Raw genomic sequence first — 26,708 nt, 5'->3', positions numbered from 1 at the left:
AAGCAATTTACTAATTAAAGCAAGGATTCCCCTGTGGTCCAGCTGAATAGAGAAAAAATTAAACTTGACTATAACTCAGACACCAGGCGCTTGAGAACAAAGGCACAAAAGCTCTGTTTCACATTTTAACAACTAAAAACATCGTGAAACTTGGGAGCGTAAATCACATGCATATTCACAGCAAAACACACATACAGACAGCCATGGGAAGGAAGAACAAGACTGTTCTAATGATAATCATATTCATTTCAGCAACTGATAGAAGACTGCTACATTATAAACTTCATGAAAGTGTTGATTTTTATAAGCTTGCTTCTAATAGTTCATTTGGTTTGGTAAAACTGTCATTCACCTACTTCTAATCTACAGCCACAGATTTCATGTTTAGAATTACATGTTACTGTATAGCCTCAATTCTTCCTGTTAGGAACTTCAAGGACCATTATATTGCACAGAACTCTATTTATTGCATTATTTTTTTCTTTCAGTTTGTATTTGAATTTTGAGTTATTCCTCAGGGAGCTTACAAAATAAGTGAAAGCACTGAATTTGTCACAAGTAAAATCATTCATATTAATCAATTATTGGGAGGCAACTTATGTCATCAGCACCCATCCAGTTCAGACCAGGAAGTGGTACTGTGAAGGCAATGTGACATAAAATCTTAAAATGGTTCTCTCAAGGAACTCCAAAGCATGCAGCCTTGATAATTTTTAGTTTTTCTTTTATTTTTTAATCTGGAAGAGGATATTAGGCCCAGAGCATTTTTACCCTCTTCTCTTTTTATGCAAACCTCATTTTATGGTCTAATGCTCGTCCAGTGATTTGGGCATTAAATCTCAGTTACATTTCTCTGCCTTCTACAAACTTTTTCTGTGATCAGGAATAAACCAGTTAAGACATTCTGTAAGTTCACTCTGTTTCCCTCCTGGGGGAAGTGCCTTAAGTACATTGTATGACCTGGTCATGCCAAAATTTGCTAGAATTTGACCAGAAATCTATCAATACTTAAATTTATCACAGCAGACATCAAGACACCACTAATGCTCTGGAGGCAAACTAAAATTGCACATGCTGCATGTTTGTGCTTTTGCTTGTCTCAATAAAGGATGGTTATTTCCTTTTTTGTACTCCCTGGCATAAGGTAATGTGGCAGCTAAAGCAAACAACACCAGACAGACTTAAAAATTGATCCTACAGTTCATTCTATGTGTTCCTAAGGGCTTTTCATTAAAAGCACCCAAAGAGTAAAAGCATAATTTACCTTATGTAAGGTAAAGTTAATTATCTCACATTAAAGCCCCAGTGACTAATCCATAAAACAGCTGGTAGCATCTATTTTCAATTGCAAAACCATTGTCTATCTATCATTTTGTTTCCAGAACATTACATGCAATTTTTCTTGGTAATTTTTGCCTCATAAAAGTTGACCCGACTGTTGTCAGATAATACCACATCACTAATGTCAGAGCTAAATAGACTCTGATATGTGCAAAAAGCACCTCCTATGGTTCTTATCAAAGTGTTCAGAGCATCACCTATCCATAAAATATACTTTTCCTTTCAGGTCTTGTCTCGTTTTTAAAAAAGTCATTGTGCACATAACACCAAACCAATTAGAAATCTTTGCTGATATTAAATACATGAATACTGAGAGCCAAAGAAAACTCTTTTGTTCAGAGATGTATAATAACGTTACTGCTGCATGACTACACTTCAGGCAAAGCTTACCAAAATTATTTTCTTACTCATATTTCTATGGATAAGAAGAGAGCTTTGATGAGAACAGAATTTGCTCATTTTTCTAAAAATGCAATATAACACCTTTCTTTCATTTTTCTGTCTCATGTACTTCAAAAAGTCTAAAGCACTTCTGAAAAGAATAACTTAAAACCTGCCATTGCTGCAGAAATGTTTAAGTGATATTACTGGCATACTACAGAAAGAAATCTCATCATAGTAGCAAGATGTAATAGTCACAAAGGGCACAGAGACAATGCCAAATCTTAATTTCAAAACATGGTGATATATGTTAATGAGGTACTGTGAAAAACTCCAAGTGTATAAACTTGGGGATTACCAAACACCAAAGGGGAAAAAAAAGTCAAAAAAGAACATATGAAAAGAAATTGGTGACCACATTTATGCAGTCATGAATGAGCTCCTTTAATCTTAAATTTAATGCCAGTGAACTTATCAGCATAAAACAGAGCATGATAATGAACCAGAAAAGACTCTTAAACACAGGTGTTGCAGTACCACCAACTCAAATGCCTTCCCTCTGCTGAAATTGCTCTTAAACCACAGACATTTCCCTCTTTTCCTCTGCCCATTTTGGATCAGTCCCCCACAATACATATGTGTTTTTCAGAGTACATAAAACTCCAGATTCTTGCTGCTTCAAATTAGCTGTGAAATTAATGTACAGCATATACATGATAATTTGGCCACTGAGAATCCATGGAGGTGAATAGGGAAGTGTTCTGTAGTATTCTTAGTAATTTACAAAATGTTATTTATTTCTGTAATAAGCTTAAAAGCTGTCTTTGAAAGAAAATTATCTCTTGAGCAACACAAAACCAAATTCTGAAACAAGTATTTACAGAAAAATAGCAATCAAAAAATCTTTTACCTGTCAAAGTAACAGTCTTTCAGTTCATGTCTCCCTCTAACAGAAGCCTTGCAGGGTAACGCAAATCTCTAAATAACATGTTTTTGTTCTTCCCAAAACCAGATGCTCACATGAATATTACCTTGAAGCTAAATGACTCTCCAATCAAGTAATTTTTACCCCAGTTAACATAACTGCAAATGCTCTCAGAAGTAAATCAACTGAAAAACAAAGAAAAACCTCAAAAACCAGAACCCTTAAAGTCCCTTAAAAATGGTGCTCAAGTAGCTCTTGAGGTCCAGACTTCTCTATCCTGACCATACCTGTGTGGCTCATGAGGGATGCTTTGGCTCCACAGGATATTTGTCTTTCTGAAACTCCTGCCCTGTAAGCAAGACCTCCCAAAAGCCACTTCACAGCATTTATAGATAAATTACTCTTCTTAAAAAAAAAAAAAAAAAAAAAAAAAAAAAGTTTTAATAAAACTCTGAATGGAACAGATTTTCTCAACTGCAATTAACATTCTCAGGTTTGCAGGTAAGATTACATGTTTCTCACCTTGTTGAAAGAGTGAGGAAGGGAGGATCGTGCAGAAAGGAGGGAGAAAAAAACCAAGGCCAGCATCTTTATTGCTACTGAGGTGAAAAATTAATTTACTTTTATCTGAGGCTTTGGATTTGTAACTACTGCTATTCAGTGCTTTTTAATACGTCCGAAACCATGGCAGAAGTGTATTGATTCCACTAAAATTTCTAATTTCAGTGTTCCTCCAGACAAGCAGGAACTTTGTCTGCCTGAAGATTTATCATGGGACAACAAAGAATATTACAGTGAGCAGAATGTAAATAGTTGCAAAAAATGTATCCCTCTCTCAGCAAATATGGACAGACCAGAGCTAAAACCACCAAACTACCCAGCTTTGGACTAGGCAAAAAATATTACTTCCACACATCCAAAAACTAAAAACTACTGTGAAATATAAACTAATATAGTCTTTAAGAAAGTGAAAATAAATAGTAGATAAACTTGAATAAATCTCCTGTCATTGATTTCACTTGGGTAACATCATTAAAGTCCAATTCTTTTTAACACAAATTTCACATAGTTCTGTTCTTCCTTTACTGTGGGAACTCTGAAAAATTACTATTTTCTTCCTCCATAATAATTCTTCATCCCTTAACCAAAAGGCTCCATTAAATACCTTCTTTTTTTCTCGTTCAAGCTGTCTTTTTTTTTGTTTCACACCTCCTGAAGTGCCTCCCTATACAGGTCCACTCATTTCCATATAGCCACTGGGAATCTTACAGCAAGGTGTCTTGCATTCCTTACCTCCTACCTTCCAGTAATGTAATGCCTCTTTGCATCCCTGCTGCTTTTACTAATGACTGCATAGAAATGTTTCAGTGTCTATTTAAACTCCTCAGTATTACAGGTTAAATTGTGATGTATAATAATAGCTCAGAAAATAAATCTGCCTGTAATTAATGGCTTTATCCACACGATTAAAGAGTCATGCCTTTTCCCAAAGTCTACTTGCCTCAGATTCTTAGTGTGACACCAGTAACTGCACAAATGTTATTGCCTGTGGATAGTCCTCTAAGTCTCTCACTGCAAATTAAAGCTCCAATAGGCCTGGACTAGGCCAAATACATTAAAAAAATCGGCCTATGCCTTAAAACATCAGTTGCATATCACACCATTCAACTGTTCCAAATTTCCAAAGCTGCATCTTCACAGACTTTGACCTCAAAAATCAGAAATGCTGCACTTTTCAATTATACACAGCTTTTTCCACCAAACAGAGCCATCGGTTTTGCCTGACTCTCCCCAAGCGACCTGCTTGGTCTCCTCATGTTGTGGTCCTCAGGTAGTTACCCGTACGTACCTTCTAAATAGGTCTGACTCATTCAAACCACTCTCTAAACCAACCTCCTTTGTGTAATTTTGCACTTTCCAGCATTGGCCAGATGACTTATTTCTTATCATAGTGCTTCTGAATTAAAATACAAAATCACCAACAGGAACATGTGCAATTATATGCATAACAGAATGCTCCAGAAATTACTGTTTCCCTCAGTACAAAGTAGAGGTATTTTACATTTTAAACCCAACATTTTGTCTTTTTTCTCAACATTCATTTTATGCAACACGGTTCAGAATATGGCAGATAGATGAGAGAAACACACTTCAAAAGAAGAAGCCCTCAGACTCTGTGTGGTTCTGACACAGATACCTGTGTCACCACCTGCTTCTAAGAATGTTGCAAACTTGAAAAGACGTGTTCATGAAACCACAGGTCTCATTCCCCATCAGAAAATCCTCAACAATCTCTCCACTAAAAGTCAGGAGTAAGAAACGGGGAACATTCTGGAAAGTGAATTCCCTGCAAACAGGAGGCAGCAGCTCTCAGGTCACAAGCCCACACAGAAGGCTGGGGAGCAAAGGCCCTTCAGAAGGAGAATATGTCAAAAGCTCCAAGCAAAATCCAACTCCCTCCTTTTTACAAAGGTTAGCTAAGGGTTAGAAAGAAGAAAGGAAGAACCTGAACCTTGTTTTAGAGTATTTAATTCCTCCTATATACCTCACAATTTATAAACTGAACATGTTACCAGAGAGGAAAAGGGGGAATTTCCCAAAAAGGGAACATAGCCACATTCAACACTGAAAAGAATCCTCATCTCCAAAATGTTCAGATAAAATAAAATATGAGGATAGAAAGGTAACACAGTTGATACGGCCAGTAAGATCAATTATTAATACATAGAGATTGCAGACAGAACTGAGATCTCTCATCACATCATGAATCAGTTGAATATTGCTCACAGCAACAAAATGATGTCACTAATTTGAGTTTATTTTGTTAAACTTCATTCACTTCTTTAGCTCTTGGTTCACTTGACTTCCTGTCATAAAAATTATAAGCAGAATTAAGAAACAAAGCACTTTTCTGACTACTAAACATCAGCTAAGAAAAACTGACAACATGAAAGATAATGGCTTCTGCTCTAAAATGAGTATTTCATAATTTTCAGACTCCAATGTTTTCATTCTTATCTCAACTGAAAACATTTCCACTGAGATATTATGCAAATGAATTGTGGGAAAAAAAGACAAAATTTTCTACCATGAGGACTATTTATGGAACAGAACCAGTCCACACTGATGCTGAGGAGGGGATTAAGGCATGCAGCTGTAGTCTAGAGGAACCATCCATCACTATGAGCCTGCTGGTTTTATATGAGTCACTTCACTTACACTTTTTTTTTTTTACTTCAAATCCAAAGTCAATTACTGAGATATTGAAGCTTTCTTGAACCACACTTTTTCACATAATTAAGGTCCCCTGAAATGGCAGTGATTTTTAATTACATTGCAAATACTAGTTTGGATTGTGTGCCCAAAAACAGAGGTGATAATTTCCAATATAGTCTTCTAATGGCTTCTGTCTTTCATCATTACTCCCAATTTCCAATTCAGACTTGAGATGTAAGAAGTAATTCCTGGGAAGCCCAGGAAGCCCAATTCCCACCAGCTCCAGCACATGCCACAAGAACACTACACAGCTCTTGGTCCCCGAGAACAACCCCACAGAGCTTAAAGCACAGATTGATGAAAACAAGTCTGTTCTCATTAAAAGTGACAATTTCATCAGGAGTATAGATCTGGAATTATGTGACAACCCTAAAGTGCCAGAAGAGGTTTGGAGTGCAAGAATTTTCCTGGAGATTGTTAGATATGTTATACTGAAATTTTCACAATACATAAGCCAAATATTTCCTTTACAGAATATTCTGCATTGGAAGGGAGCCACAAGGATCACCAAAATCCAACTCCTGACCCTGCACAGCACATCCCAAGAGTCACACTCTGTGCCTGAGAGTGTTGTTCAAACACTCCTTGAGCTCTGTCAGGTTGGTGCTGTGACCTTCTTCCTGGGGAGATGTTCAGTGCCCAGCCACCCTCTGGGTGAAGAGCCTTTTCCTGTTATCCAGGCTATTCCTCCCCTGGCACAGCCTCAGGTCATCCCCTCAGGTCCTGTCCCTGGTCACCTGTGCTTTCTCTCATGAGGAAGTTGCAGATTGCTTCAGCCTTCTGTGGGTTTATAATGGAAACTGGCTGCAGTGTGCCAGCACATCACTTGTCAGCTGCACATTGCCCTGAACAACAAGCAGGCCATTAGCTGCTTACTAATTTTAGCTCATTCTATGCATTCTCTCCTTTTTTTTTTTTTTCTCTTTCTTTTTTTTCTGTTACAAAAATTAATAAAAAAAATTTCAAGAGGCTTATTTATAATAATTTAGGAATGCATAAAGAATGAGCTGTGTTTTAGGTAAGCAGAGCACAGCCTTACTGCTGACTTATTTCCTGCATTGCTTTCTACAGAGTACAATACATGCTTACACAAACATACAAAGCTATGCCAGTTTTGTTACATTGCAGTTAACAGAGATAATCAGCTGGGATAGAAAATATTCAAAGAAACACATTTCTCAGCTCAGTGGGAATGCTATGGATTATAAATGTGTTAGACAGGAATAAGGCATACATGTTGTACCTTGAAAACAGAATTCAATGCTTCTGAAAATGCCCAGTCATAAATGAAATTCTACATAAAATAATGTACTCACCAGTGTAAGGACAACAACAGTGCACAGTTCTAAGTTAAATTTTGTATTTTCAATTTTCTTATCTATGTTCCTGCACATACTCTTTCTCCATCAGAATGTAATGACTCTAAAGGCTGTTTATATATTGTGTGCATGATTCAAGTGCCCTCAAACCCAAACTGGAATTATTTTTAAAATGCATCTAAATTTTCTATTTGGATGATGAGACTGATAAGAGCAATGCACATTTCAATATACTTAAAAAAGAGCAGGTAAGATTCTGCTGTAGGCAACTACATTCATTTTACACATACTCATTTCAATTTTTAAAAGTACATTAACTCCAGACAATCTGCTGAAAATAACAAGGCATTGTACAACTGTAGAATATTGATAGCAAAAAACTGACATATTGGTCAAGCTCCTTGTACGTGCCCATTATTACTGGACTGAATTTCCCATTCACATCACCATTTTTCCTACAACCTAACACACTTACACATATAATGAAGTCCCCCCAGACACATAACACTTCTTCAAGGCCACTCTGACTTGCCCTCTACCAGCACGAGAATAACCCCAGGCTGCACTAAAGAAAATGTCTGTGTCATAGGACTTAAACATCTCATATCTAGAGTTTTATAAAAATATAAATAAAAGCTCTTCTCTTTGGAGAAACAGCACACAGACATCAAAGGCACATTATTCTTTATCACAAGTGTCTCTCAAGATGTGTTGCTCCCCTGTGACAAAGTCTGTTGCAATCACACTTTCTGATCCACATTAATAACAAGATCAATAAAATTACCTTGGCCATAGAATAATGGCATGTGGAAAGCTGCTGAAGCTGAAAATTATGTTCTCCCAGCAACTTGAAAGATAAATTAAATCAAATCACTGAACAACAATAAAAAAGCATGACTTTAAGATAATCCTGCAGAACTGAGGCTCAACCACTGTCTATCCTCAACTTGAACCATTTAAAAGCAATAACTTAACTGTCATTTGCTGACCTAGATACTTGGCTTGTACTCCAGATGTTCTCACATTCCCTGTTGCTGGATTTGCTTTCTTACAGGCAGTATGAATGGGTACTCCATTAAAATTCTCAAAGCACTGGATAGTCACAGTAATACAGAAGTGTTTTTCACATTCTTTCCTAATGCTCTTATCCTCTTTTTTTATTATTTTTTTTCTTGCACTGTTTTCATTCAGCAATAGAGGTCCGGAAAGTGTTAGGGAAAAATTTGAAACCGGCTGTTTAAAAAAAGGGGCTAACAGTACCTGGGGAAACTGTTAACAAACAATTATCTGTTGGTAGTTTTTAGTGCATAGTCATCCCTTCTGTGAACACAGGCTGTGGAACACTCAGAGCAACCTCTAACCAAAGTGCTGCTGTCACTACTTTTTAGTTAACAAAACGTGCAATTACATTAGTGATTCTCTCTGTGCTACTGATGAGGGAATCACTCATCAGCACGAGGACAAAAGTTCATCATTAGCCATTTAATGTTAACTATTTCACTCATTTAATTTGCCTTTCAAGCTCAAGGATTGAAAGCAGAGATAGAGGAAACTGGGGTTCATATCCTATAACCCAAGGATTTTTATTTATTATTTTTTACAGAACTGGGAGGAGCCCTGGAACAGTGTCCAGATGATCCAATAGAGGAGGCACTAAAATTACCCTCCACAGATTATTTTATCAGCCCAGAGAACTGCATGCTGTATTCCAACCATATTTCCTTCTCTAGGCACACACTGACAGTCTACTAAAGGAGCATTTATGAAGATGCAAGAGGAAAAGCGACAGCATGAACAGTATGCAGTTGATAAAAAATGAAATTTTATCTACATGGAGAAGATAGAAGGGTGCATTAGAAGAGTCATAAATGGAAAAGACAGTATTTATCTGGAGCTGGTACTCAATGATATTTTAGAGTGTTTACTTCCAAACATACAAATGTTCTAGCTCAATTACTACTGTATAGATGTCACTAGTAAGTGATGACTTTTAAATGCAGTCACTGCAGAAACTATTTCAAATCTTTTAAAAATACCAAGTCGAAATTTATGGATAAACACACATAAAAGCTAAAGGTCTCATATCCTATCTGAAGACTGTTACAGCGTCAAATTTATATCTGAATGAAATAAATCTTAATCAAAAAAGGAGCATAAGCAGGCAAAATGAATAGCCCCCAGAGAAAGCTGCTGACAGCAGATGCCTAAAGAAAAGGCATTTCATAAACCAAATCTCCTCTACTGTAGCATCAGAAGGAAAGGTTTCCCGTTCTTACAAACACTAAAAGTACCTTCAGAAAAATACTTGGGTTACAAAACAAAACAAAACCCACCAACAAAGCAACAAACAAACACGTCAGAACTAAAACATAAAAAAAAAAAAAAAACAAAAAAGCCCACACAAATTAAAAAATTCAAAAAGTAAGAAAACTAAAACTTCCAATTCTTAGCCATGAATCACCTTCTGCTATTGCCACATTTTAATTAAGAAGAGTACAGGTAAGATGGACCCAAAAATCAGAAAAAACATCACACAGAAATAAAGAACTGCACAGTAACAACAGCAGTGGAGCCCCAGCCAAAGAGATCATCCCGAGGATTTTGTGTGTCACTGTCAGGCAGATGATTTCCTGGGAGAACTGCAGCCACACTTTTGGTTTGCAATGCAATGACAGCATAGCTTTTCTCAGTAGGAGAGAAGAATACTGAAGAGTAACCTACAAAATTTGAGTGACGGTAACTAAAAGAAAGCTAATTTTAAATGACTGCCCTCACATGAATACCTTTGCAGGTCTGAAGAATGAGAAAAATTTGATTATGATTAATCATTACAAGCAGAAATACTGGTTACTTTATTCTGCCTGTGTCCAGTTAAATGACTATTTTTATAAAAACACTGATTTTTGAAAACTGATATTGCTGATATGCTGGAACAATGGGTTCAGCTGAGTTTCACCTGTTCACTTCAAACCTCCTCCTGTCTGCTACTCTGGTTCACCTTCAGAGAAATCATTAGCCTTTTCCCACTAGACAATGCTTTAGGCTGAGGAAAGGGGAAATGAAAATCTCAGAGGAAGATGAATAATTACTGCTCTCTCGAAATTAGGTCTTAAAATATTTTGAAAGTGCTTCCACAGTTGGATTCTATAAACAGAAGAGAAGCACAATCACTAATATTACAAAACCTCTTTGCTGTAGCTCATTAATAATCCCATCTTTGCTTAAATGGGTATTTCCTTATGAAATTATTTTCATTTTTGCCAAGTTTTGGTCACTTAAAAAAATAAGTGACTAATATGATATTTTATTTTCTGTAGATGTATTAATGAAGATGCCTTCAGGAGCCAGACTGCTGTTGAGTTATATTTAAAAAACATGAGGGCAAATAACCCAACATAGCAATTCTTTTCTGCTGGTGAAGACTTTGTTGGAGACAGAAGCAATGCGGCAACTGTTCTTACCTTCACAAATAAAGAACTATATAAATTCTAGCTGTGCATTAGCAACCAATAATTTCAGAAGAAAAAGGGGCTGAAGGATGGGAAATTTTTCTAAGGTCACTAACAAGCCCCATTTTGGGGTTTACAACCTTAAACTGAAGGCGAAATTGAAGCCTTGTTGATAATGCAGCCATTTGTCCAAAATCCTGTGTCAGCGGTGCACAGAGGTAATAGAGGGAACAGCACCATTGTTCCAAAGCACTTAAAAATATACAAGTAGCATTTTGGAGGCCCAGGCACATAGGACAATGAAGTTTCATCATCAGAGAAAAATCTGCTCTCACATAATTTACAACTATTGGATGGGTAACAGTCATATTGCTAAAAGTCTAGCAAAGGAGCTAATTCTGTGAAATAGGATTGAGCTCAGAAGGATTGAGAGGTCTTTCTGAAACCCACATGATTTTATCCCAAAATTTTTAAAGTTTTCATCATATGTTAAGATAATGAAAAGCAATGATTGTCATCATATTGATAAAAGCTAAGAGACATTATAGCTAATGCCCATTCACAATTAAAGTAATCAAATAACTTCATTCTCTCTTCCATTCTTTAAGTAGATGTAAAGGTAAATTGAAAGTAAACAAAATTCACTGCCCCCTCCCACCTTGGCCAGCTCTAAAAGGTCATCCAGTAATTTAGTACAAGAGATTTGAAATGAGTGCACTTGAAACAACAACTGGGAAAAAACAAATTACTATAACATTGGTCTAACTTAAGAGAGAGCTCCAAGGTTTAACATATGCTCAAACTGATAAAAAAATGACTTTGAGGTCTTCAGACAGGAGGAACTAAAACCTTATTTCTCTATTACACCATTGCTTTTTATGAAAGTTCATCTAAGACTCAAATTCTCTTAATATCAGGACTACAGCTACACCAGCAGCGACAGAGAAAAAAACATAATCTAACACACTCCAGTAAAATTCTGCCCATAAAAATATACCATTCCAGCCATTTCCCTGTTGTAAATTGTGGACTAAAGTTACTGAAAAGTAAGTGTTGTTTAGGGCTTTTCCTGAATTCATTGTTTTGGTTTGTTTGCTTTTATATACAGAAAGAACCCAGGTGAGATAAAACTTCACCTCTCTAGAGGGAGATGTTTCCACAGTGGAAAGTTTGTAAATGTGCACTACACTGCCACTGGTTCTAGAAACATTTTTCTCAGTAGAGAACTTCAGAAAAAAGTTTATCATAAAACACTGCATTTAGTGACAGCATCACAATGTTTCTCTCGCTTTTTGTAGAAGCTTTTAGACACAATTGAAAATTCATCTTTTGGGGAATCTTTCAGTTAGCATGGGAGCTGGATTATTGGTTCCCACTTGAGACAAAAATTGCAGTTCATCTCCTTCAAGCAAAGGATCTTTGTCATTTTTACAAGGGGGTCATTACCACAGCTTGGTGGCTGCTACTGAAAAATAAAAGGAAACTGTAGCATTTCATAACCCATAGTTTGGAAGCTCTTATTGATACAAGAGGAAGCCCACAATACTATCAAGCAAAAGTTAAAAGCTGAAGACAACTTTTACAAAAATTGAATTACGTCTCAAAAAGAAATAATTTTTCTTCTACTGTCGTTCATATATTACCAGTGATTCCATGTGCAATCTGATTATTTTTTATTCTTTAAGATGTTTGTGACATTGCCCAGCAAGACAAAGCTCTCACTCCCAAATCAACACCTTCCTCTCCTTCTCCCAGAAGAAATTAGTTCAAGTTTTACTGACCTCTCAAAAACTAATGTTTCACCTTGCAGTTCCCATTTTTTAAATTCCAAAATTTAAAAAATTCGAAAATTTTTAGTTTTGGTGCAAATAAAAACTTGCATGAGTGCTTGCCTGCAATGGTGGCAGTGACATGTTTCTATATTTACAGGAAGTTCAGGCCATCACAAAAGCAGCAAGTAATTAAGGTTAACTCTGCCCATGGCAACCAGATTAAATGATAGCTGCAAATTTCTCCCCAAAGAAAGGTTGTTTTTCCATCTTTTCACTTGGCCTCTAGTGTACCTGGACACTGTTTAAGTTCAGTACAGTTGATTATTTAAAAACCAATTATACCTAGCTTTATGAATTGCTACACTGCTTTATATTCTAAATGTAATACTCTGCAGCAAGGTAAACTTTCTAAAAATAATACTAAGCATATTTTTAAAAGTCTATGGAATCTGATGACTATATCAAAACACTTCTTAAATTTGCAAATCAGGAATTGTGAATTTTAAATACATTAATTACTTCATATTTGCTACTCATGAGTCAGCTTTGATCTGCTAAAATAACATACAAAAGGCATTCTTTCCCCTCTCAAGATTTTTATTTCTGCATTATAAACAAAATGCTTTTGTTAGTATTTAAAAATGACATTAAGATGACACAGCAAAGTAGTGTGGGTGAGAATGTGTGGGAAGCTGATCAGAAGCACAACGAACTTCTTGGATGTTCAGAGAACAGTGGATCCCTCCAGGGAAATTTGGAAAAAATATTCTGCATAGAAACAAGTCTGCCTATACATCACATTTTATCTTTTTCTCCTAAGGTTCTTTATCACTTGAAATATTTGCTGGAAAACAGATTTTCTGTCTTGATGGTTGTCTAATCTGCTACTTACAACTGCAGACATAATCCTGTTTAGGACATTGCCATTGGTGACAACGGAACGTCCCCCCCCCACCCCATCACCCTCCACACTGAGGTCAGGATGATCCAAAGGACACAGTTCAGCAAAAACACTTACAAGCCTAACCTCAAACATATGCTGATGTCTTATGGGTGTGTGTCCTCACCAAACGAGGATGTGAGGACAGAACACGCAGAACTCCCGTCTGTCCCTGGGAAAGCGCGCGGGTTGTCACTGCTGCAGTCAGAGCCACGATCCAAGGGCAGGGCCAGGGAGATCAGGGCTGATGGTCAGACATTTACACACCACAACTTCACTGGTTCTGTTTGTGAACACGCTCACACTGACGCTCAACCATCAACTGCATCCGCCAGAATGAAATAAGAGACTCAGTTGTGTGAATAACTGAGATCTCTTACACACACGGCAAGGGGAAGAGGCACACACAGGCACTGCCAGGCCAAACTGGCAGAAATTAGTGAACAACAAACAGGAAAAACAAGATCAAGCAGTGGAGAAACACATCAGCTATGACCAGGAAAGGTTTGCATTCAACTGTGCTCCAGTTAAAATGCAATACAAAGCATTCCATGATTGCATTTCAGTTTATATGGATTACTCAGCAAGAAAACATATATACACATTCTTTGTTTTCAGAATGTTTAACTCAAGAGACAATTTAAGTTACATGAAACAGAAAGTATTTCCTTAATAAAAAATTGTGACATTAAAGGGAATAAAACAAGCTCTTTACCAAAACTTATCCAAAAAGCAGCAATTTTGATTGAAATCTTGTATTCTCAATTTTTACTAAATAATTGCTGCCTTCATGAATAAACAAAACTTTTATCCAGCCAGCATATTATTGGGCCACAGTTATCTACCATAAACTCCCATATGCCATATCAAAAGTTCATACACCTTTGCCTTCTCAAAAAATCAATGCAACTAAAAAATTAATCAAAATTTATTTCTATGCTTTAGACTTTGCACTACCATCTAGCTCACCCAAGATGAGTCTGTGATTTTAAAAAGTTCATTTTTATTCGTTTAACTGAGAGTAAAAAAATTATGTCAGGGAGATTTTGATGTCAAGTGATGTCTCCCATTTAACAAGAGGCAAAGTCTGGCCCTGGTAGGAGCCACAAGAGCCTCCTAATGCTGTCTCAGGCATTTTGTTATAGCACACACTCAAGACCAAGAGTAAAAAACCTGTACTCTTCCTATGATTGGACTAACTGGCTTTTAAATATCCTTAAATCAAATCTGCCAGCAAGGCTTTATGACTTTCCAGCCAATTAAAACCACCAGTAAAATCTACTCACTTCAAAAGAGCACCTATTGCACAGCAACAATTTTGGAGACTATTATCCAGTGCCATTTACACTTAGAGGCTGAGACATTGTAAGAATCATCTTGAATTGCATTTCAAGTCACTCAAGTGCCCACAAATCTTTTGGAAACCCATGCAGAAATAGCCTCCACGGAAAAATCAGCTTCACATTTACACATTTTAAGACTTCAAAACAAGCCTCACGTGGGACCTGAGCTCACAAAAGCATTCTGCAAAACCTATGCACAGAAGTGGGTACTTTTAACAGTATATTTGAATGCAGCTGGTTAACCAGAATTATTATAGATTTTTCTGTAACTGGTCACTTGTGTCACATAACAGTAGATTAATGAAAACTGTATTCATTTCCAGGCATTTACACTAACAGGAACGATTATAGTTAAGGGTCCCCTGGCATTTCCGTTACAAATCTATTTTTTGAGGATTCATATATCAGCTATAATAATATATTTTTAGCTGAAACTCAATATGAAAGGTCTCAGCTATTCATTATTCAGTAAACGTTCCCACACCTTTGAAAAGGCTTCTTTCGAAATTAAGAAAAGGGATTAATTTTACCTCATTTTCCTATTTATTGTGGTTGTTGAGCATTTTATTTTGAGCAACCTAAGGTAGCATTTGCTACAAGATACAAACATTACATTGTTAATTTTATTATGGATGGACTTCTTATAAGTATCTTGCATTGCAAAATGTTAGTGAAAAAGAGCAATTGAGTAAAAAGAGAAAAACAGATTGAACAGTCACATAAGTTTTAGGAAGATTTCAGGCTGATTAAAAGCCTCTTTGGTCATTTCTGGACCTACATGATTAGAGAAACAATGACGGAATTAGTATAAAAATGCTCCTTTTCATTTGTAAATGATGTGCATATTTGTTTAATCCTATTTCCTCCTTCTCTGTATATTATCTAAACAAATAAACCATTTTCTAATAAGGAATAACAAAACAGTTACACTCCTAAATTATTTAATTTATGAATTCAATCTACTGGACCTTCAAACTATTTTTTCCCACCTAAATTTTATGCCTCCTTTGGTGCACATCTTGTCAAACATGGATTAACACTCTTATTCTGACACACCTGAGAGAGCCAGCAGAGTCTATTGGGTCATCAGTCCTCGGGAGAGGAAAAAGATTCCACAATTTCTACAAGTTCTTTGGAGCTACAGGGTCCATTAACTCAAAAATACATTTATAAAAGAAACAAATAAGGATTAGACAGTGGACCATAACAATTTCTGGACTATTGGGTGATAACTGTTATGCAAATGACAACATATTCATCCTTACTGACCAAAAGCAATTAACAGTATTTCACAACTTTCACTGTAGTTGCAATAATGTGCCTCTATTTTTAAACAATATACATTTTTAAAGGTTTATACAGAAAATTTAAAAAGTCTGAACACTAATTTTAATCAGTCAAGCAGAAAGAATCTCTTCCAATTATTAAAAAACAATTCAAACTTCCATAGAAAAAATATTAAATCAATTTACAATAGAAATTAGGATCAGATTTTCCAAAGGCTTCTGCATCCATGCCAGTGAATGGATTTAAAAAGGCTTCAGTATCTTTTCCAGTACTTAATTACTACATTTCAATAGCTGGTTCTCACTGAGAAATAGATGCCTTCAGTTCCTTGAAAGCAATAGGAACTTCTGGCTACTTCACAGCCATATGTAATGCAAGAAGTAGAATGAGTAAGACTTCTGAAATCTAAATCACAAGTCACCATTCTGAGACATCCCAAATATATTAAAATCTGCACGCATTTCTGGAAGAGCTTCTCATCTCAGCTGGACTTAGCATGACCTTTACTTAACTCTACACCTTATAACAACTTCTCTCCAAGGGTTGTATCTAAAAATAACACTTACAGCATTTTGCACATCAGGGCCTTCTGCCCCATGTCAATCAAAACCAACTTTTCAAGGCAATTGTGATGACTAATCTCTGAAAAATATTACATTCACAATCTGCCATTTTGATGATTCAGTTTTCTCAGTTCACAAAGACCTGTCCTGCACATCTACTCAGGAAGGAACTGTTCCAAGTGAGCAGGCATGTTGTTTCTCCTGAAGCTCATTCAGACAGGTTGACAATATTTAAATCTCATGCAACTACAGACAAAGTCAGCGTGCTTAGGTGATGTCTAGTGTAACAGTCATGGCTACTCAGTTTCATAAACATTTCCAGTGACAGAGAAGGCAAAGGATGTGTGGTCAGCCTTTCATAGGTTAATTCATGACAGGCAAGGCCTGTCTGGTCCCCTGACATCCAAATGCTCCCACTCCCAAACACCATGGGAAGTGTTTCCATCTAGAACATTCCTTGCAGCCAGGCTGTTCTGCAGCAAGGGAAGTAAAACACATGGCCATGGAAAAGAGACATTCAAAAGCAGTAATAAGGACACTCAACTGTAAAGGAAAATTCTGGGGTTTAATCCATTGTTGCAGAGTTGCTTGGTTAATAGAAACGCCTGTTCATTAAAGAAAAAAAGATAGAAGAAACAGTCCAGAAAGCAGACACTGGAACAAGAACTTTCCACTTCAAATAGCTGAATTTTTTGAGTAATGCTTTCACCAGGGTGATTTAATATAGTGCTCCTGTCCAAGGCCAAGCTTTCTGTAAATTTCTTCTACTTGTTCAAAATTTATAAAGCTGAGTTTGTCTTTCAGCACAATTACAAAGAATCAATGGTTTGTTTACAGGAAAAATCAGTGGAAATACTCAGAAGTGACATATCTACTATAACAGCACACACTTGAATTGCAAAATGCATCTCTCAGAAGGGTTGATTTTCTCCCCACACAGTTAAATTCTTATTACTTGAAAACTAACAAATTAATTCCTCTGTCAGTATTTACAGAATAAAAATTAATAGGCCTTAGCTTTGATGGAGATACGCAAAAAAAAGCTCAAGATACACAGAAATAGCACAGTCCCCTTGTTCTTTTAAGTCTGGGGACAGGGGAAGAGCTCACACTCCCAGTGTTTTATCTGGCCTGTGATAAACTACATTGACTATGTACATATTCTGTATTCAGTTGCATATATGTCAATTTCCTGAATATTAAATGTCCTCTTATTTAGAACAGAACTTCCAGTTTTTATTGGGAACTAATTACACTTTTATTTGAAAAACTCATACAAAAATGTCATATGCAGTTGGTGTGATTCCAGGTCTTGGGAGGATCTTTGCATTGTTCAACTAATTTGAAAATACTTAGCCAGAAAATTTGCATGCAAAGATTTTTGTAGGAAAAAGCTGTGAAATGAGAGCACTGCTACTTGCCTTCAGACAGGCAAGGCTGCAACTGTATCTATGCCCCTATGTCACTTTTCCTCCAGGGTTTGTGCTGTCCTGGCTGTTATCCACCCCCTGTACACAGCATCTCTGTCAAGAAATGGGAGCAGGATGGGAATCCCTGTAGAAGCATAGTTAGAATAATTACAATAGACTACAAGGGCTGATCCTGTCCTGGTTTTCTTTTTGCAAACCCACAACTGACATTTGCCAATGCCTACAATTCATATGTAATTATACACAGGTACAGACAGATTGCATCCACTCATAATAGCAAATCTGTCCGTTTTAATGACTCCAGACATTTGATTATTTCTGAAATTATCATCTCTAAAGACAAACAAGATACCATCTTCCATCTCTTAAAAGAGGACTTACAAAAATTACCTTGTGGATGAGCACCATCCCTTGAAATGAGGGGACTGAACCTTGTTTACTTAATTCATACAAGCACTAGCAGAGAACTACAGCATTAACCACGACGAGTTTACTAGGAATCTGGATTACTTTTGGAAAAAAAGAATTATTATTATACAAGACTGTGCTTCAACATGATTGAATACTAAAGGTTCTATTATAAACCTTGAAGAGGGTTGCATGATGTATGAGGATAAAAAAGGGAGGGAGGAATAATAAGGATTTAGTCATGATGCACTGACAGACTCTGGAGTCACGAAGGAGCACAAATACAACCCCTGGAATTGCTTAAACTTGTAGCAAGTTTGTCGAGTACAACATAAAAATCTTTTATTCTACTACACGGCTCATCTATAAAGATTTTATGTGATTTTCAATAGAGGAGTTATGAAATAAAGCAGCCTATAGCAGGAGCTAACAAGTGCACTTCATGTTCATTCCCACGCATTAGCACCAAGACACTGCCCATAAAATATATTAAAGATAAATTTATCTTTTCTTCTGTGGCAAGAGCCAAAACACTTCAATATTTATAGATCAAGGCTTTCTTAAAGGAAAAAAAACAAAAAAAAACCCACAAGACAATAATTATTAATTCAGTAGTACAAATCACCTCCAAGGCAATCTCTTTAAAGTACTAAAACCCATCCTGTGGTCTGCAGAAGGGAGTGATCACTTTGAAAAATCACCACCACCAAACAAACAAGACTTTTCTACTGATTAAAGTCTTGCAACACTGTAGCACACTGAAAGTGCAATCCAATTAACAAACCATTTATATTGACCTTAAAGAAAAATGAGAATTTTGTCATGCTTCTAGAGATGTATAACATAGATACACATCATATATATAAATATACACAATAATTTAATACTTGTGAACTATCTTATAAAAGTAGTTACAAACTCGCTATATTCCTGCATATATGGTCTAAATGAATCTTTTCATGCTGTGGCTACATATATTCTAGCAAAACCAGCATGAAAACTTCAATTCACATGTGGAATATCAATAGGAAGACTCATTTTGGTCCTCAAGAATAAGTATTTTATTTGGACATAGGAGATCTTATTTGTTTTCACATACCTTTAAGCTAAGAAAGGAAAATGCCTGAATCAGAGACACGTAGTAACAAAAAATGGAAATCCATACTAATGTAATTTAGTTCAGTTCAAAAATGTCCTGTGATGTTACTCCAAAGAGTAACTGAAGGAAAAGGTGAAACAAGGTTTTCAGTAATAAGTTCTCACTTCTAAGACATACATCACCTGCTCTGCATTCACAGAAGTCTCTGTAGACACATTTTGGTATGAGTCAGTAATGTATAAGCACAATAATTTGACAGGAGCCAAATTCAAACTGTCTGCTGAGAAATGCAGTTTTATGTGAGGAAACATATGCATTTATGACACAGAAAAACTAATAAGACCAACTGTCTTTGGCAACAGAAGTATTTAGCCAAGCAGCACCTTCTCAATATTCCAATATTTCCTTTTGAATGCATTTTCAGCCCTGTTCTCTCCATTTATTCTCTACAGAATATGTGCAGCAACATAAACAACTAGAAAGGATTAACAAAAGAAGATATTGGTGACAGAAACCATTTTCATGACCATTTTCCTCAGCTCTTTCTACACCAGTGTATATAGGACAATTTTTCCTGGTTTCGTTTTACTTTATCAAGACCTTTCCATGGAGTTTTGGGGTTTGGAAGAGCTTCACTCTATTTCCTTTCCACTTAATCACCACTTCTTTTTATACCACAAACCATCTCTTCCCTTCACATACATACAATTGCTGCTACTTGAGAGGCAGCAATGCAGCTCCTGTTGTTTTCTTCATCTAAACCTATTTCAAAATCTAAACCTGAGCTTTGTTAATGTCCCCTACTGAAAATACCTCAAGAAAAAGGAAAATATTTTAAGTAAACCAGTAGTGGGGTTCCATTATCACAAGCAACTCAAAATCAGAGGTCTACCATCAAATTACAGCTTTTCCTGCACATTTCTGAGAATATTCTGATCTATGAGTATTTTACTTATTGTTTTGTGCAACTTTGGCAAAACTCAAATACAGAAGTAAAATATAATATATATATTGAAAAAAAAAAGCTTTTGTTTTTAGAGCTTTTAAGCTATTAGGCTCTGCTATGTAAAACTTGGCACACACTAAGAAATAAACCTTTCTCTGATAGATTGTAACAGCTCCTTTGTTTCCCCAAGTCCCTCTTGATGGAAGGATTATGCTCTCAATCAACGGTAATGGCTCCCACTAAGACAAACCAATCCATCGTCTCTAACCTCACACACACTACTGATCCATGTGCCAAAACCTGCCCACTAAGCAAGCACATGCTTGGAATTAAATAAGCACTTCAGATCCTTCTCTGCAGACCCCAATGACCCACAGAGTGAACAGTTATATTTAATTATATCTAGACAAAAAAATCCCAGACAATAGTGATACTAGACCATACAGTCACCCGAGGACACATACACAACCTATCACCTCAAAAAAGTGTACATTTCCTGAGCAGAATCTGTAGCTACACAATATTCCTCTCTCTTTTCAAGACATTCTGTACTAGAATCCCAGAATAGCCACAGGCCAAGGGGAAGGAAGAAAAAAAAAAAAAAAAAAGGAAGGAAATGTTGACCTATTTAATAGGGAATAAGCCAAGACATTGAAAACTAACACATGACCAACAATATCTATAGAAATCCTCATGTCTTATCTAGAGATCAAATGCACAATATGTTACACACAGAATCTTCAGGGGTGTCTAGGGAAGAACATTTATTTCTGTACTTCTTAATGAAGCTGTACCAATTTTCACAAAGAGTTTATTGAAGGAATAGTTGGGAGAAAAGGCGAGAGATTTAGAATGAAGAATAGTCTTCATTGTTACATTTTCAAAGGGTCTATTCCAAAAATTAACTGTGAGGAAAATGTGGAAATGTGAATATTGCATTAGACTCACTGCAACATGGGTAATCTTACATAACATCAAATTCATTAGCCCAAGAAAACCATTTAAGTGGCCTTCACAGATCTCCATCTTTGTTCTCCATTGTTACTTGATTAAGAGAAACCCTAAGAAAATCTGTAGTATAACTAAAATAAAGGATACACTCAACAATATTGCAGGACCTGGTGGAGAGTAGAATTAGCCATAATCCTTACTGTACTGCATAAAATACCTGCTGTATATTTTTTCTTTGCAGAATAACAAGAAATTAATTCACATAGTCATGATATTTGTTGATAACCACATACACTTCAAGTTCTCGCTTTTCTCATGTGCATCCAGTGCATTCCCCAGAGCTGGAACAACTCATGTTCACAAGTACCAGTACATTGAAACCATTTCTGTAAACTCAGATAAATTCTAGTTCGAGTTTCTCACTACCCAGGGTAAACAGCTTACACTTTCAGCTCTGTTGCATAAAAGAAATAATTATAAGGCACCTGCAAAGCCTAATACACTCTGATTTCTTTATGATGCAAGTACTTATGACCTCTTTAAGAATTCAAAGTCAACAATAATATTCTTGAACATCCTTAACATACTTTTACTTCCTATAAGAGAGCAAGTCTAAATTCTCCTCTTCAACAAAGTGAAAACTTCATGATTTACTTCATGACACTGGAGTGACAAAAACATTCTACCTGTAGGGTGGCACAAGTTTGTATGGTAGATGCAATATATCAAGACTGAGAAAAAAAAATTAACTTTAAAATAAATGAACAGTAAAATTAAGAGAAATTATCTCAAGATGAATAACTATGATTATGAAGCCTTTCCACCAAGGCAGAAGTTTGATCCCATGAATGTTAGTACATGAGTCCAGGCAATGATCTGCCTTTATCTAAAGTCAGTAGTGTTTGCCATGACTACAAACAAAGCTACAGCAAGGCCATGCTTAGAAAAAAATAGGTCCAGGAATCCAAAAGATTCTTTCTGTGTCTCTTGTTATCTCAGAAGGCTTTGCATCAGCTAACATTCCATGGTATTCCTCCTGGTTTCTACTCCGAATTCTGGTGAATTTGCAAGCAAAAAAGCCAAGGCCTTGCATACTAAGTACTTTGCTGTTTCCTTGTACGTGTCTCTCCTCATCCATTTCAGGTTATATTCAGGGTATATCAGGACTTGATACGTTTTACAGACCATTGTAAAATCAAGTGTTACATTTTGCAATTAAGCAGATTATAATCTTGGTTTGGAATCTCTTTTGAAACTGTAAGTGAAAAAAAAAATTATGTAACATGATTGCCTGGGTTTAAGAAATAGGTGGCTTCTTAAAGTAAAATAAGCCCAGAGCTTAAATGCTTTAGGCAAATTAGTAGGACAAAATTGTCTATACAGTCCCTCTTCTGAGTTCTGCAGATAGTCTGAAAAGACTTTTTTTTTCAGAAAGGTCAAACATTTCATTATAGAAACACAATAAACCAACCACAGAATACTAAAAATAATAGTGCTTTATATAGTCAGGCTCTAAGTGTCAGATCACAGTATTCTGATTTGCTACCACCTTTAATTGGAGACCAAATGTCTAGAAACCACTTAAAGAAACAAAGAAAAGATTCACAAGATTTTTTACTATTTTTTTCCAAGAACCTTCCAGTTCTGAAGGGATGGGAGGATATAACACTGACCTGGTAAATTGCAGTCCCAGCAAGGAACCCTCATCGTTCCCTCACTGCTCAGGGATGTCTAAGAAATAACTCTATGTCCCCATTTCTCCTACCCATAGTTCTCTTAACGAAAAATAAGTTGTTTAAAATACAAAGTACTTTCTTCCTCTGCACTTAAAGCTCCTGGAGGGTGAACACTAAATAACAAGTTTAGAGATACAAAGTTTGGGTTTGGAAGCCCCTTTTAGCCACTGAGAAATTTTCCTGAAGTAATGTTTCAGAAGTTTGACATTATTCAGGTTTCCGGGTATCTTGAAAAAGAGCAGCATCAAGCTCTCTGTCACCAACACCTCCCTGTCTCACAGTAAAATCACCTGTAATGTTATCCACAAATTAGGCCAAGGGCTTTATTTTACATTATGAAAAGACTCCTGTACGTCACACAAGTCGTTCAGATTGAGAACGAATGTTTGCCAATTCATTCAGTGCAACATCTCTGAGAACCCAAGCATGACACTGAGGAGTTAAATATTTTAGTAATACAATGATATTAAGACAACTGATAACTTTCCAGGTGTTATTATCAAACACATAATTACAGCCACAGCAATAGCCCTAAAATCACTCTTGTAGGTAGAAAGATGTTTACTTGAATCTTCTTCAAGAATAATGGAAAGTTTGCTTCAAACAACAAACTTCCATTCACAAATACTTGACAAAATCACGTTTATTTTGCATCACTCTTGTATCATCTGCTACTAGGCTTCAGTGTCTTTTGTCAATCTTTATAAGCCCCTATGAGTGTTAGGCCAAATCCCATGTCCTTAACCAATTAACATGCAAATTAGGATAAAACTTGACCCCAAACATTTCCAAATAATAAAAGTGAATGTTAGTAAAGTTTCATCTAAGTCTCTAAGACTCTCTTCTCTCTAAGCCTCTTCTAAAGCATGAATCAGACTTGTCCAATTTTCTCCACGCCTCATTAGTCTCCCAGGTGATGAAAAGTGAAACACAGGAAGCACCAAATTACTAACTTCTGAACAAGTTCAGCATCTGAACACAACCAGTTCCAAGTTATTTATCTAAGAGAGACAAACATCTTGGAAAAAAATAAACTTCTAAAACCACCGATTCTTTCATCACCATCCGAAACAATGCCAGGCTGGGGGGCGGGGGGGGGTGAAGGTGAATTTTGACCACACACAGCAGTAAAAACCTCTTTTTTTGTTTGTTTTTAATCGAAAGCGCTTTGCTAAGAGACAACGGAATTACTGATTTGGTATTTTGTTTGTTTGTTTGTTTTCCCCAGGCCCCAAGCCGCGCCCTCAGGCCGGCGCCGGGCGGGCCTCGGGCCGGTGCGGTGCGCGCGCGCGGCCGGCAGGGGGCGCCGTTGCTCGCGGGAAGCGCTGAGGGCGGGAGCGGCCCCGGGGCTGCCGCAGGGGGGCCCCGCGCACCCCGCACAGCCCGGCCGGCCCCGCCGCTCCCGCCCCGACACCGCCGCCACCACCGACGGGGCAAGGCCGCCCTCGAGACCCCCGCCGACCCCCCGAGCGGCCCGCTCTGCCCCGCCCCGCCGCCTCCCCGGGGCAGAGGCCGCGGCGGGTCTCCCCGCACGCCCGCGGGCACCGCTCCGCCTTTGGCACGGGCGGGGGAAGCGAGGCCGCCCCCCCCATTCCGAGAGCAAGCAGCCCCCAACCCCAGGTACTCACCATATTGACTTCCGACACCATATCTATACTGGCAATGTCTATGTTCATGCCGACAGCCACTGGGGGACCTGCAAACCAACAAGATGGTCCGCAATGTGATCTCTAAGAACTTAACTCATTCTTACCAGAGTTAGCAGGGCGAACGCAGCAGCCCTGAAAACGACTGTGTTTAAAACACAGCCAGAAAGTCAGGAGGGGGGCAGAAAGTGCTTTCCCCCCACCCCCACTCCCCGCTTTTTTTTTTTTTTTTTTTTTTTTTCCCCTCCTCAGCGGGGTCCCGCCGTGCGGTGCTGGGGCGGGCAGGCGCGGTGTTTTATGTAACACACTCACACACACGTGCCGGCACCGGCACCGGCCCCGGCCCGGCCTCTGGCACAGCCCAGCCCCGGCCCCCCTGGCCCCCGGCACAGCCCAACCCCGACCCCGGCACAGCCCAGCCCCGGCCCCGGACCGGCCCCCCCGGCCCTGGCACAGCCCAGCCCCGGCCCCGGACCGGCCCCCCCGGCCCCGGACCGGCCCCCCCGGCCCTGGCACAGCCCAGCCCCGGCCCCGGACCGGCCCCCCCGGCCCCGGACCGGCCCCCCCGGCCCTGGCACAGCCCAGCCCCGGGCACGGCCCGCACCAGCCCCGCGGGAGGGATGGGGGCCAAAAGGGGTGTGTGTGTGTGAGGGGGGAAAGGGTCACCCACAGCGAACACGTCTTCGAAATAAACAAACTAGTTCGAAGTAGGAGCACGCAGGGGGTTAAATGACTTCTTTTTTTTTTTTTTTTTTTTTTTTTTTTTTTTGTATCAGTTTAACGGCACATCTTGTACTCGAAAATAGTAACTGTGATCACAGGCACATTTAGGCTGGAAGGAACAAGCGCTGGGTGAACTTAAGAGGGATTTGCATGTCGGTGAAAGCAGTTAAACAAGGGTTTAATTACAGGTTAGTAAAGTAGCATCACACACACCAGTGAAGGAGCGATTATGAATATACAAGTCATTTAAGTGATCGCATCACGAGCATCCTGTGCTAAGAAAATTGAGAAACAATGGGCTTAACTTTGGATCATCTACAGGAAATGGCAACACACACCCCCCCCCCCCCAAAGCAACAGCACCCACAAAGCGTTTGAAACCGCCCCCACACACAACGCACCCAGCCCGGATATGCAACCTCTCTTATGCAAAAGCAGTCAAATTACCTCCAAAATCTGGCCTCAAGCGAATATCATAGCCCTTCAGCAGTCTATCCACGGTCTCTTTCACCAGTGACATATTACTAGGGTCATTGACACTGAGGAAAAAAGAAAGAATAACACTGTATCATTTCTGATTTCTCAGCCCCCAGCTGTACATTCCTGTCAGCAGCATGCACTGCAATTCAAAGTAAAGGAAAAGAGATACCTTAATCACTTACCTCTGTGCACACACCGCAGCTATTATTAAAGGGAATGACCATATCCCAAAGTAACCCTTTTTCCGGACTCTCAGCATCCCTTTAGCTTTCGATATGATTTAGGGTTTCAGTGAAGAGAAGAAGAGATCCAACTTATTCTGGCCAGTGCAGTAATTCTAATGTGAAGCGCATGCGCACGGCGTACCACAACATCAAAAGGAGCAGTGGTTGCTGCTGGAGATGGAGCAAATTTCCTTGAAAAAAAAAATTAAAGGGGAAGAAGGAAATGCATTATTTAAAAAAAAAATATAATAATCCACAGGAGGATCCGGTATATTTTTGTTGTCCTTTTTGTTATTATAGAGTATAAATCGCAGCAAGAAGAGAAGTTTTAGGAGTTGCGGGGTACAGCGGCTTTGCAACCTAGTTTAAGCGTCGGGGGGGCTGGACGGACTCGGATTAGGCACAGGGAGAATAGTTAAAAAGGAGAATGCACTGCGTACGTATGGGGGCAGGTGGGGGGAGAGAGGGG

At 38.1% G+C, this 26,708-nt stretch overlaps 1 protein-coding gene across 3 annotated transcripts in view; it reads right to left on the bottom strand.

Moving 5' to 3' along the window:
- GABRB2 (gamma-aminobutyric acid type A receptor subunit beta2) overlaps positions 1–26,332 on the bottom strand; it is a 136,127-nt gene extending 109,795 nt beyond the window's left edge. For all 3 annotated transcript variants that reach the window (XM_083871414.1, XM_083871413.1, XM_083871415.1), the window contains exons 1-3: positions 26,198–26,332; positions 25,983–26,074; positions 24,795–24,862 (exon numbers count right to left, since the gene is read on the bottom strand). In XM_083871414.1, coding sequence (XP_083727540.1) covers positions 24,795–24,862; positions 25,983–26,074; positions 26,198–26,274 — 237 coding nt within the window. In that variant the 5' untranslated portion in view covers positions 26,275–26,332. The remainder of the gene's footprint in view (positions 1–24,794; positions 24,863–25,982; positions 26,075–26,197) is intronic.
- Between the last annotated feature and the right edge of the window lie 376 nt (positions 26,333–26,708).

This window comes from Zosterops lateralis (assembly GCF_965231275.1).
Source record: "Zosterops lateralis genome assembly, chromosome: 14".
In the NCBI taxonomy this organism is placed as follows: domain Eukaryota; kingdom Metazoa; phylum Chordata; class Aves; order Passeriformes; family Zosteropidae; genus Zosterops; species Zosterops lateralis.
Note: the sequence above shows the minus strand (reverse complement) of the source record. Positions and strands in the feature narration are given on the sequence as shown.